The sequence below is a fragment of the Bufo bufo genome, chromosome 9 (assembly GCF_905171765.1).
Source record: "Bufo bufo chromosome 9, aBufBuf1.1, whole genome shotgun sequence".
In the NCBI taxonomy this organism is placed as follows: domain Eukaryota; kingdom Metazoa; phylum Chordata; class Amphibia; order Anura; family Bufonidae; genus Bufo; species Bufo bufo.
Window position 1 is genome coordinate 107646663 of NC_053397.1, and position 12642 is coordinate 107659304.

General features: G+C 49.9%; 1 protein-coding gene across 2 annotated transcripts in view; it reads right to left on the reverse strand.

Moving 5' to 3' along the window:
• Positions 1–9338: 9338 nt before the first annotated feature.
• The window catches only part of TPR (translocated promoter region, nuclear basket protein), a 213965-nt gene continuing 210661 nt past the window's right edge, over positions 9339–12642 (reverse strand). Inside the window, exons 51-52 of one of the 2 annotated variants that reach the window (XM_040408451.1) lie at positions 9476–9534; positions 9339–9427 (exon numbers count right to left, since the gene is read on the reverse strand). In XM_040408451.1, coding sequence (XP_040264385.1) covers positions 9488–9534 — 47 coding nt within the window. In that variant the 3' untranslated portion in view covers positions 9339–9427; positions 9476–9487. The other variant, XM_040408450.1, reaches the window with a different exon arrangement.

The window sequence follows — 12642 nt, forward strand, 5'->3', positions numbered from 1 at the left end:
TCCCGTGGTCCCAATTCAGTCTCCTGTATCTCTTCCCTCCCCTTCCTCAGGTACTCAAATGCCTCAAAATGGATCAGGTCCCGGTGATCTTAGTGGCTCCAGACCAGGGCGTGGTACACAGATCTAGTCTTCCTGCTCGCTGACGCTCCATGGCGGCTACCACTGCGTCCCAACCTACAGTCGTGGCCAAAAGTTAAAAGAATTACATAAATATTGGAAATTGGAAAAGTTGCTGCTTAAGTTTTTATAATGGCAATTTGCATATACTCCAGAATGTTATGAAGAGTGATCAGATGAATTGCATAGTCCTTCTTTGCCATGAAAATTAACTTAATCTAAAAAAAAACTTTCCACTGCATTTCATTGCCGTCATTAAAGGACCTGCTGAGATCATTTCAGTAATAGTCTGGTTAACTCAGGTGTGAATGTTGACAAGCACAAGGCTGGAGATCATTATTGGGTTAAAATGGCAGACTTGACATGTTAAAAGGAGGGTGATGCTTGAAATCATTGTTCTTCCATTGTTAACCCTGGTGACCTACAAAGAAAGGCATACAGCCATCACTGCGTTGCATAAAAATGGCTTCACAGGCAAGGATATTGTGGCTACTAAGATTGCACCTCAATCAACAATTTATAGGATCATCAAGAACTTCAAGGAAAGAGGTTCAATTCTTGTTAAAAAGGCTTCAGGGTGTCCAAGAAAGTCCAGCAAGCGCTAGGATAGTCTCCTAAAGAGGATTCAGCTGCGGGATCAGAGTGCCACCAGTGCAGAGCTTGCGCAGGAATGGCAGCAGGCAGGTGTGAGCGCGTCTGCACGCACAGTGAGGCGAAGACTTTTGGAAGATGGCCTGGTGTCAAGAAGGGCAGCAAAGAAGCCACTTCTCTCCAAAAAAAACCATCAGGGACAGATTGATCTTCTGCAGAAAGTATGGTGAATGGACTGCTGAGGACTGGGGCAAAGTCATTCTCCGATGAAGCCTCTTTCCGATTGTTTGGGGCATCTGGAAAAAGACTTGTCCGGAGAAGAAAAGTTGAGCGCTACCATCAGTCCCGTGTCATGCCAAGAGTAAAGCATCCTGAGACCATTCATGTGTGGGGTTGCTTCTCATCCAAGGGAGTGGGCTCACTCACAATTTTTCCCAAAAACACAGCCATGAATAAAGAATGGTACCAAAACACCCTCCAACAGCAACTTCTTCCAACAATCCAACAGTTTGGTGAAGAACAATGCATTTTCCAGCACGATGGAGCACTGTGCCATAAGGCAAAAGTGATAACTAAGTGGCTCGGGGACCAAAACGTTGACATTTTGGGTCTATGGCCTGGAAACTCCCCAGATCTTAATCCCATTGAGAACTTGGGGTCAATCCTCAAGAGGCGGGTGGACAAACAAAAACCCACTAATTCTGACAAACTCCAAGAAGTGATTATGAAAGAATGGGTTGCTATCAGTCAGGAATTGTCCCAGAAGTTGATTGAGAGCATGCCCAGTCGAATTGCAGAGGTCCTGAAAAAGAAAGGCCAACACTGCAAATACTGACTCTTTGCATAAATGTCATGTAATTGTCGATAAAAGCCTTTTGAAACGTATGAAGTGCGTGTAATTATATTTCACTACATCACAGAAACAACTGAAACAAAGATCTAAATGCAGTCTAGCAGCAAACTTTGTGAAAACTAATATTTGTGTCATTCTCAAAACTTTTGGCCACGACTGTACTTTTGCAAGGTCCGCTGTTCCACCCAAGTTTACCTCAGCTTTATTTAACAGCGTGGCTGTTGAAGCAGCAGTCCTAAGGTTCCGCTGCCTCTCCGAGTCAGTCATCCAAACCATGCTTCAGGCACATAAACCCGTCGGCCAGGATTTACCATCGTACCTGGAAGACTTATTTTGCTTGGTGTTAATCTGGCGGGGTTTACCCTTTCCTATTTTCCATCCCTAGGATTCTTGCCTTTCTTCAGGCCAGCCTTGAGAAAGGTCCCTTTCAAAGGTCAGGTCTTTTCCAAAGGCCCTTGGCTTCTTGTTCCAAAGTGAAAACCTTCCTTCAGGGGGTGGCTCATCGCGTTCCTCCCTTTCGTTCTCCAGTGTAACCATGGGATTTGAATTTGGTCTTAGATGCCCTTTAGTCCTCTCCCTTTGAGCCCTTGAAGGAGATCTCCCTTTCTTAAATCTCAAAGTTGCCTTCCTAGTCGCGATTACCTCCATTCGCAGAGTCTCCAAGATGGTGGCGCGCTCTTGCCGGTCTCTCTTTGTCGTCCCCGAGGGCTCACGCAAGGTTTTTCAAGACACCATCTGCCGTTTGATTCGGTCAGCTGTCAAAGAAGCCTATGTGGCGAAGGGTCATGATCCCCCTTTCCGGTTGACCGTTCATTCCACTAGGGCAGTCGGGGCATCCTGGGCGGTCTGGCATCAGGCCTCTGCTTCCCAGGTCTGCAGTTCACACCTTTTCCAGGTTTTACCACATCCATTCTTCGGCCTCTGCAGACACCAGTTTGGGTTGCAAGGTTCTGCAAGCTGCGGTGCATTAGGTTTTTCGCATGGCTGTCTTATTCCACCCTCGGGGACTGCTTTGGGACGTCCCTTGGTGCTGTGTCCCCAATGCCATTCACGAGAAAGATTTTTGTACTTATCGTAAAACCCTTTTGTCATTGGATGCATTGGAGGACACAGATCCCACCCTTGTTGTTTTTTCTTCTTTCAGTTTACCGGGTTTCCTGGGACTCTTGGATATTGATCCTCTTCCTGGTTTAGGACTTGTTGGCTTTATTTTCCACTCTGGATTTTGCTGCTCCTACTGCTTTAGTACCAACTGGTTAATTTAGTGTCTTGTGCAGAGGGTATAGTCCATCTGGGAGGAGCCAACACTTCCTTTCTAGTGTCAGCTGGGCATATACCCATGGTGCTGTGTCCCCCAATGCATCAGAGAAAGATTTTACGGCAAGTACAAAAATCCAGTTTTTCCAAACAAGTATCCGTTTTTTTAATTCTGAATCCATCTTCATTATTTGCCGAAAACTTAATAAAAATACAAAGTTGGGACAAAAAGAAATAGTAGCGCTCACACAGACCTCTGACCAGCAGTGAGCCCAATGGTGCAAGCACAAATAGGTGGTCTATAGTGCTACTGGAGGCTGTTTTGGAGGTTGTTAATATGCTACTTTGCGTAGTACACATCTCAAAAACAGCCTAGGGCAGCACTATAGACCACCCATTTGTGCCAGTGACAATTCTCCCCCTAGCATAGTGATGTGAAGCAGAGTACATCACCGGCAGTAAACAGACCTTGTGCTGCGCAATAAAGCGCAAGGCAAGGGTGAGCACTGGAGCAAAGAAACACTCTGATGATCCACCCCTATATAGTAAAAGAATAAAGAGCTTATATCCAGGTTCCGTCCTGAACTCGGAGAACTCCTTTAAATTAATGAAATACAAGGTATATTATATATTTTTAGAAAAAAAAATCATCAATCTGCTCAGCTCATCTGGCATATTGCAGTGCATTCACACTGACAGATTCATGCTACAGTTTAATTCTAGTCATGCCGTAGGTTTTCATAATTACACCAAGGCCCATCTGTTAATCTGTGAATTTTAACCATTACTATAATGCAGGTGGATGTTATCGCAGATTTTAAGAGAAGTGCTATAGCATATTTCTCGCTCATATCATTGGGGGACACAGGATCGTGGGTATAGCTTGCTGCTGCCACTAGGAGGCGACACTAGGCTGAAAGCTGTTAGCTCTTCCCCTGCAGGCTATACCCCCTCCAGCCTGGAGAGAGCATATCAGTTTTTAGCTTAGCAGACCTCCCTTTGGCGTTTTTATTTTGATTTTATTATTTTTATCTTTAATTCACAGACTACTGGAAGGGGGCACAGGGTCGCCTGCGTCCCTGTATCCCCGGGAGGCTGGCCGGTGTATCTAAGTCACCGCCTTGCCTCCCCCAAGAAGGCAAAGTGGACCAGGGCAGCCTGGCTCCCCTGCTTCGCCCCAGCAAGAGGGCCACCCTCTCTTCAGCCCTTCTCTGCCCGGACCCCTGTCGCATGGTGCCAGCGGTCATAGGGTGGCCCTGCTGGTGTTGCATCATAGGGTGAAGAACACAGATGAAGACAGGTAAGTAATCTGCTTCATCTCCCTAGCTGCAGGAGAACCTCCTCCATCTTCCACCCCCCCCTCCCCACAGGCCCGTCCGTCAGCCCGATCTCCGGCCTCACTGCTCTCGCCGCACGGGGGGGGGGGGGGGAACGTATTGCATATTGGGGCGCCGGGCATTACCTTTCAGCCGCAGCGGTTCCAGTACCGCTGCGGTCAGGGCCGGACATGGGGAACATAGGCATTCTGACCTCACTTCAGCATTAGGCTGCCGTTCCCGGGCTGGAAGGGGGCGTGGCTTGCCGTTCCCGGGCTGGAAGGGGGCGTGGCTTATTCTCCCACCCTGATTCAGCTTCCCGATTCTTCCTCGGCGCTGCGTGGGTAGGACACAGGACCTCCATACTGGTAGGCAATCGATACCCCCATCCAGCAGGAGATTTGACCATGTCTGACCTGGCCACTGACTCCCACCAGGCACCCTGTAGGACCACTTACTATGCCTGCTCCTTATGTTCGGAGAAATTCCCTCGTGGTCAGTCACTATCACTGTGCTCTGCATGTCAGAAACCTGCACAGAGCCACCCCCCTAGGGCACAACAGCCCACAGAAGCCCTGGAGCGGCCTGTCCAGGGAGAACCAGACTGGGCAAGGTCCCTGTCACGGGCAGTGGAAGACCTCTCAATCTCCCATTCCACCCTTTCATTGCTGGGTCGTTTGGTAGAGAAATCACCACCGGCGCAACCCGCACAGTGCACAAACCAGAGGCAGACTTCCTAGTAAGCGCCCCAGAGCAGGCACCCGTTCCTCCTCTGACACCTCAGCATCCCCCCCTGCTCCTGGATCCCATTCACAGGCGTCCTCCCTTTTAGGCGACGCACTGTCAGAAGGAGAGCTTGGGGATTCGGATGCAGATATGGATCCGGAGCACTCTTCTCAGATTGCATCCATGGTGGATAGCCTGATATCGGCAATAAGGGACACCTTCCAAGTTCAGGAGGACCTTCCCTCCACTAGCCAACAAGGGGTGTCATTTCTGCGTACAAACAGAACCCCAAATCGTTCCCATTACACAACGATTTTTCTATCGTTGTCACGAAGGCTTGGGACCAGCCAGCTTTGCATTTCATTATTCCGAAACGCCTAGACCTACTCTACCTTTTTCCACGCGAGTCTGTGGACAAATGGTTCTCCCCACCGAAGGTGGACCCACCGGTTGCTCGCTTGGCAAAATTCACTACCATCCCGGTGGAGGATGGCTCGTCCCTCCAGGATCCAGTGGACCGCCGCATAGAGTCACTCTCTAAGTCGATCTTTACAGCGAGCGGTTCGGCATTGCAGGCGATTTTCGCCTCTGCCTGGGTAGCCAAAGCAGTTTCGGAGTGGTCCCTCCGTTTGAACCAGGACATAGCGTCCGACCTCCTTCCCGCTGAACTTCAATAGTCAGCGCTCCAAATTTCTCAGGCAGGGAAATATCTCTGTGACGCGGCTCTGGATGCTGGGACTATGATCGCCCGTTCCTCAGCTCTCGCCACTTCCATCCGCCGGGAGTTGTGGCTCAAGGCCTGGAAAGCAGATTCCTCATCTAAGCGCTCCCTGTTGAAGCTTCCGTTCTCGGGGTCTCGGCTATTTGGGTCCAAATTAGATGAGATTATTTCGGAGGCTACGGGTGGAAAAAGCACCCATCTGCCCCAACCCAGGGCAAAGCGGCCTTTTCACTCCAGAACTTCATCATCTTCTCGCTTTCAGTCCTTTCGCCGCTTTTCGGGCACCCGTTCAGCACCCACCTCAGCGGCGGGGCCGCCCAATCAGGATCGGCGGAAAGGACCGTCCTTTAAGCCCCAGCAGGCCTGGCGTCCGCGGCCTCAGCAGCCTCGCACAGCCCCAGGTAAGCAGCCTTCAGCATGAAGGTTTGTCCCCACCCTCACAGGTGGGGGGGCGTCTTCTCCTGTTTCAGGAGTTTTGGCACGCCCATATTCTGGACACATGGGCGCTCAAGGTTGTCTCCTCGGGCTACAAAATAGAGTTCAAGTCTCTTCCCCCCAACCGCTTCTTCCTCTCCCAGCCCTCCAGGGATCCCATCCAGGGCGCGGCTCTTTTGCACGCAGTCCAGTCACTTCTCTCACGGGGGTGATTTCCCCTGTTCCCTTGGGAGGAGCGGTTTACGGGTTTTTATTCCAACCTGTTTGTGGTCCCCAAAAAGGAGGGCGATGTGAGGCCAGTGCTGGACCTAAAACTGTTGAACCGTTATCTGCGGGTTCAAAGGTTCAGGATGGAGTCCCTCCGTTCCGTGGTTGCTTCACTGGTGAAAGGGGAGCACATGGTGTCCTTAGACATCCAGGATGCATATCTCCACATCCCCATCGCCACAGCCCACCAACGGTTCCTTCGATTTGCCATCCAGGCAGCTCATTACCAGTTCGTCGCTCTGCCGTTCGGTCTGGCGACGGCTCCGCGAGTATTTACAAAAGTTCTTGCCCCTCTTCTGGGGATTCTGCGGTCCAGAGGCATTACTCTTCTCCCGTATCTGGACGACATCTTAATCAAGACACCTACATCGGCTCAATGCGAAGAGAGTCTTCAGATTACGATGAGCACCCTCACTCGCTTCGGGTGGATAATCAACCTGAGGAAGTCATGCCTGTCTCCCACCACTCAGATCAGATTCTTGGGCATGACACTGGACTCCGAGGCTGCCGTGGTGCGTCTACCACTGGACAAGAGATCGGACATTCAGAGGACGGTGCATCTGCTCATTCAGCGCCGCAGGGTGTCGATTCGCAGCTGCATGCGAGTACTGGGCCTGATGGTGGCCTCCTTCGAGGCGATTCCATTCGCCCAGTTCCACACCAGGGATTTTCAGAGGCTCATTTTGTCCTCCTGGGACAAGTCCCGGGATTCTCTGGACCTCAGGATCTCTCTGTCCCACCCAGTGCACGCGGCTCTTGGCTGGTGGATGGTACCGGACCACCTGTCCTCGGGGAAGTCCTTCCTCCCAGTGTCATGGACGGTGGTACCCGGACAGCCCAAGGCGTTTGGTCTCCGTCGGAGTCCAAACTACCTATCAATATACTGGAGCTCCGGGCCATCTACCTCTCCCTCTGCCATTGGACCCCCTACTTGCAGGGCCGTCCGGTCAGGATACAGTCGGACAACGCCACAGCGGTTGCCTATATCAAGCACCAAGGGGGGACTCGCAGCGGGACGGTGATGAACGAGGCCGCAAGGATTCTGCAGTGGGCGGAAGCCCATGTTCCGGTGATCTCGGCTATGGACAATTGGACAGCGGAATTCCTCAGCCAATCGACGGTGGACTCGGGGGAGTGGTCTCTCCATCCGGAGGTGTTCGAGGACCTTTGTCTCCGGTGGGGATGCCCGGAAGTGGATATGATGGCGTCCAGGCTAAATCACAAACTCCCGTACTTTGTCTCGCGCAAGAGATCCGATGGCGTACGACGTGGACGCCCTCATGGCTCCGTGGGACAACTTTACGTTTCTGTACGTGTTCCCTCCGTTACCGCTCCTACCTCGGATCCTACGCAGAATCAGGATGGAGGGCATTTAGACGCTTCTGATCGCCCCAGATTGGCCTCGTCAAGCTTGGTACTCAGAGCTCATTCTTCTTCTGGGAGACGTGCCGTGGCCCCTTCCACTCAGGCCCGACCTGCTCTCACAGGGCCCAGTCTTCCACCAGGGTTTAAATACGCTACGTTTAACGGCGTGGCTATTGAAACCTTCCTGTTGAAGCAAATCTTTCCTCAAATTCTGTGAGGACAGGGATCTTCCTCCCAGGCAGTTTTCCCTCCCTACGGTGCTGGCTTTCCTTCAGGCGGGTTTAGAGCTGGGACTAGCTCTGAGTTCGCTGAAAGGTCAGGTTTCTGCTCTTTCCATTTTTTTTTTTCAGCGTACACTGGCGGTGTTGGGTCCGGTCAAGACTTTCATACTGGGAGTGGCTCACACCGCAGTCCCTTATGGGCCACCGTTGCATTCCTGGGACCTGAATCTGGTGCTGGTAGCGCTCCAGTCCGAGCCATTTGAACCTCTGCGATCAGTCTCCCTTCGCATGCTTTCATGGAAGGTTGCGTTTCTGGTTGCAATTACCTCCATCCGGAGGGTGTGGGAACTGGCAGCTCTCTCGTCCAAAAAGCCCTTCTTGGTGTTTCATCAAGACAAGGTAGTACTCCGGACAGTGCCGTCCTTCCTGCCGAAGGTGGTGTCGGTGTTTCATGTTAATGAGGACATTGTTCTGCCCTCTTTTTGCCTTGAGCCTTCTCATCCTAGGGAGGTGGCTCTCCACCGTCTGGATGTGGTACGGGCCTTGCGGATCTACCTGGCAGTGGTGGCCCCTTTTAGACGTACGGACTCCCTGTTCGTAATCTCGGAAGGTCCTCGTAAAGGTTTGGCAGCCTCGAAGGTGACGATTGCTCGGTGGATTAGATCGGCCATTGCAGAGGTCTACCGCTCTAAGGGCAAGGTTCCTCCTCCCGGTATCACGGCTCACTCTACCAGGGCGGTCGGGGCTTCTTGGGCTCACCTTCACCACGCTTCGGTGTCTCAATTGTGTAAGGCAGCGACTTGGTCCTCTTTACACACCTTCACAAAATTTTACAGAGTGCATTCTTTCGCCTCGGCGGATGCTGCTCTTGGCCACAGAGTTTTGCAGGCCGCAGTGTAGTGTCTTACCGGAGGGAGTTGGTTTTGTTCTGGGCCAGTGGTTGTTTTCCGCCCCGGGGACTGCTTTAGGACGTCCCACGGTCCTGTGTCCCCCAATGATATGAGCGAGAAAACGAGATTTTTGTGAACTCACCTGTAAAATCTCTCTCGCTTTATTCATTGGGGGACACAGCACCCACCCATTTTTTCTTTTATTATGAGGCCAGTGGGTCTGAGTTGCCGGTTGGGGCTGGTGTCCGGTTTGGTTTTTTTGTTGGGCAGTGGTCCTTACTAGTTGTGTTTTGTTTCGGTACTGTTTCTCCTACTGCTGAAGCACAAACTGATATGCTCTCTCCAGGCTGGAGGGGGAATCGCCTGCAGGGGAGGAGCTAACAGCTTTCAGCCTAGTGTCGCCTCCTAGTGGCAGCAGCAAGCTATACCCACGGTCCTGTGTCCCCCAATGAATAAAGCGAGAAAGAGATTTTACAGGTGAGTTCACAAAAATCTCGTTTTTATAACTCTGGCAAATGTGAAATGGGCCTTGCGAGTGCAACTATATGTTAAAATAGAAACATCACAACTCTGAATGTTTATTAAATCTTTAATTTCACTTTTACAAAAATGGTTTATTTTACGAACACTTAAAATTGGGAACGAAAGCTGTGTATTCACAATAAGGGAGAGAGTGCTCTTAAATTGGGAACGAAAGCTGTGTATTCACAATAAGGGAGAGAGTGCTCTTAAAAGTTGCTTCTGTTTATTCCTCCTCTACTTCCTAAAGGAACTCCTGGAAAAGGGGAAAAAAAACAAAAAAACGTTAATGGTACGCCCACAAGGGACATAAAATTCAGCAGAATATGCATGAATTACATGTAGATTGTGCCACAGATCTGTGGATTTCAACTAGTCAGAACCAAAGCAGAGTTCGGTTTCAAGTTTTAAAGTGGTTTTCCACTTTAAAAATCAACTACCGAATTTATTCAACGAAGTCCAGCATGACTGATTAATTACCTTTGGCTCATTCGAGTCCAAACATAATTCTAATACTGTATGGAGATGAATCTCCGTATATTATTATTCTGAAGTTTTAAACAAAGCAAATTCGGATGAAGCATCTGAAGCTCGCTTCGCTCAACACTATTGATGACCTATCCTACAGACAGTAATGAAAAAGGAATTCAGGAGCAGCACTTCATTCGGCTTACGTGGAGCTGTGGTGGTATAAATGCAGCAGCTGGGCAAGGGACCCCAGATCCAAGGCGGTCCAACAGGTGAGTAGTAGAAATGGAGAGCCACAGCAGCATATCCAACCAATTCTTCTTTATTGTACAAAACTCCAAAGCACAATGTACAAAAGTAGCAACGTTTCGGCTAAGTGTAGCCTTTGTCAAGCATATCTTACAAGTGTACAAGCTCACATAAATACTAAAAATGGACACTCCCACATTAATGGTAGCCCAATGGGCGAATAGACACACATCAATTGCACCAGGTCACAATAAGGTCTCACAGCAGTTTCTAATAAGTGAGCATACGCCCAACTACCTCACCTGTGTCAGAGGATCCAAAGTGGCGATGAGCGCGACACACAGCGTCCCAATGTAACGGCTGCGCATGTCCACGCACGTCATCCAGCAGCGAGTACGCAAATCGCGCGAGAAAACACTAGCGGCGCAACCACCAATCGGGTGCGCCTGCACCGACGGAGTCATAGCCGGCGTGCAAGTCATGTGACCGAGGAAAACTCTGTCACGTGACCGCTATAGCGAGTCTTCCACATCTGTTGCTTTTTTAGGCCAGCAAGGCGGCGGAGATGCCGCAGGGGCGGAAGGAAGCATCATCGACCCCACAAAAGGCATATTACCACCGAACCCGGGAAAGAACAGGGGGATGCCCATGAGAACGACGAGACGCAACCCCAGGAGATGACACACTTGGTCGTGAACATCTCATCGGTACAACTCACCCTTGAACAGACACAGGTATTGGGGCGTGGACTTACCTTTTCCCCTACAACTGAAAGGGACTGGTTCACTCTAGATTTAGATCTGCAACAGTTTTTCAGGAACCTACGCCTGAATATTTTTTTTGCTTTGAGGAATACTGATGACAGGGGACCTGTTTCATGTAAAAATAAAATCGTTGCTGAACTAACATGTAATAAGTTTGATCTAAAGAAACCTAGCAATTTTTCGCCCCCCCATACCAACCATGTGGTAGAATCCTACATACAGATTGTGCATAAACAAATCGAAATCTTGAAACCCACCTGCCAGGGTAGAAATCTTTCCAAGTTAGAACATCAAGCTATCATGTCATTGGAAAGGGACGCCCGTATCACTATAAAACCGGCTGACACGGGTGGCGGTGGTCGTCATGGATACTGCAATGTCGGGGAAATTAATAGACAATTACAAGACCCGGAAGTTTACACACAACTTCCTGGAGACCCTAAATGGGATATTATGTGCGACATCGGTGTGATACTAGAAGAGGTACTACAAAATTCCATCATTGATGATGGGCTATGTCAATACCTTACTGTGCTTCACCCGGTCACCCCGATGTTGTACATAGTCCCCAAAATACATAAGAGGCTTGATGATCCACCGGGCCGACCTATCGTCTCTGGTAGGGACTCAGTCTTCAACCCATTGTCTATATTCCTTGACAGACTATTGCAGATCAGGGCGACCTCCGCCCCATCCTATGTAAAGGACACTGGCCATTTTTTATCAAGGCTACGTGAGCTACAATTGCCAGCTCAGTTTTTATTAGTTAGCTTTGATGTTGTGTCCCTGTACACGTCCATTGATCATGCATATGGGCTTGGTGTCGTCGATGTGGCCCTGGCCGACATGGGACTCTCCCCGGGGGTGTGCCAGTTTGTCCTCCGCCTTTTGGAGGTGGTCCTGAGGAGGAGTTATTTTCTCTTTGGGGACACCTATCAACAGAAGCGGGGTGTGGACATGGGGTCCAACATGGCCCCAACCTACGCTAACATCTTCATGGCCGAGGTGGAGGACAGGCTGGTATACCATTCCCCATTTTTTGGGAGGGTCCTATGTTGGTGGCGCTACATCTTCATGATCTGGACTGGTACAGCTGGTGAGTTGGAGGAATTCCACTCACACTTGAATGCTGGTGTACCAGGATTGCAATTCACGGTTACAGCCTCTAGTAGTGAATTGCAGTTCCTAGATGTACGGGTTTACGTGGTAGAGGGTCAAATTGCAACAGACCTCTATCAGAAGCACACCGATAGAAACACTCTCCTCATGCACGATAGCTACCACCCACGACGAATTCTGGATTCCATACCTTGGAGCCAGCTACTAAGGGTCAGAAGGATCGTTTCTGTTGACCCCATCTTCACACAGAGGGTTGATGCCATGTGCAATTGCTTTATTGAGCGTGGCTATCCCAGGACATTGTTAAGTAGAACAAAGAAAAAGGTGGCTTTGGTTGGCAGAGAGAGTCTGCACTCCACAAATCCACAAAGGCCAGATCCGCGGCTAGGGTTCCCTTTGTGTCCATCTTCGGCTGGGACAGTGGTGATATTGCCCACATCCTTAGGAAGGAATGGCACATATTGCAAAGGGGTCTTCCAGACATTGAAGAGTTTAAGTCCCCGCCTATGATGGCATACAAGAGGAACCCTAGACAACGGGACAAACTGGTAAAAACTGATGTTGGCGGTCATTCTTTGGGTACACAAAGACTGCTTGCTCCACGTAAAAGTGGCACCTTTCCATGTTTGTCTTGCTGCAATTGTGGTAATATTCTTAAAGGGGATCACTTTTTTCACCCCTATAGTGGCAAAAAGTACAAGATCAATGGCTACTATACCTTTAGGTCACGTGATGTTGTGTACGTCATTAAATTCTATGTAGGG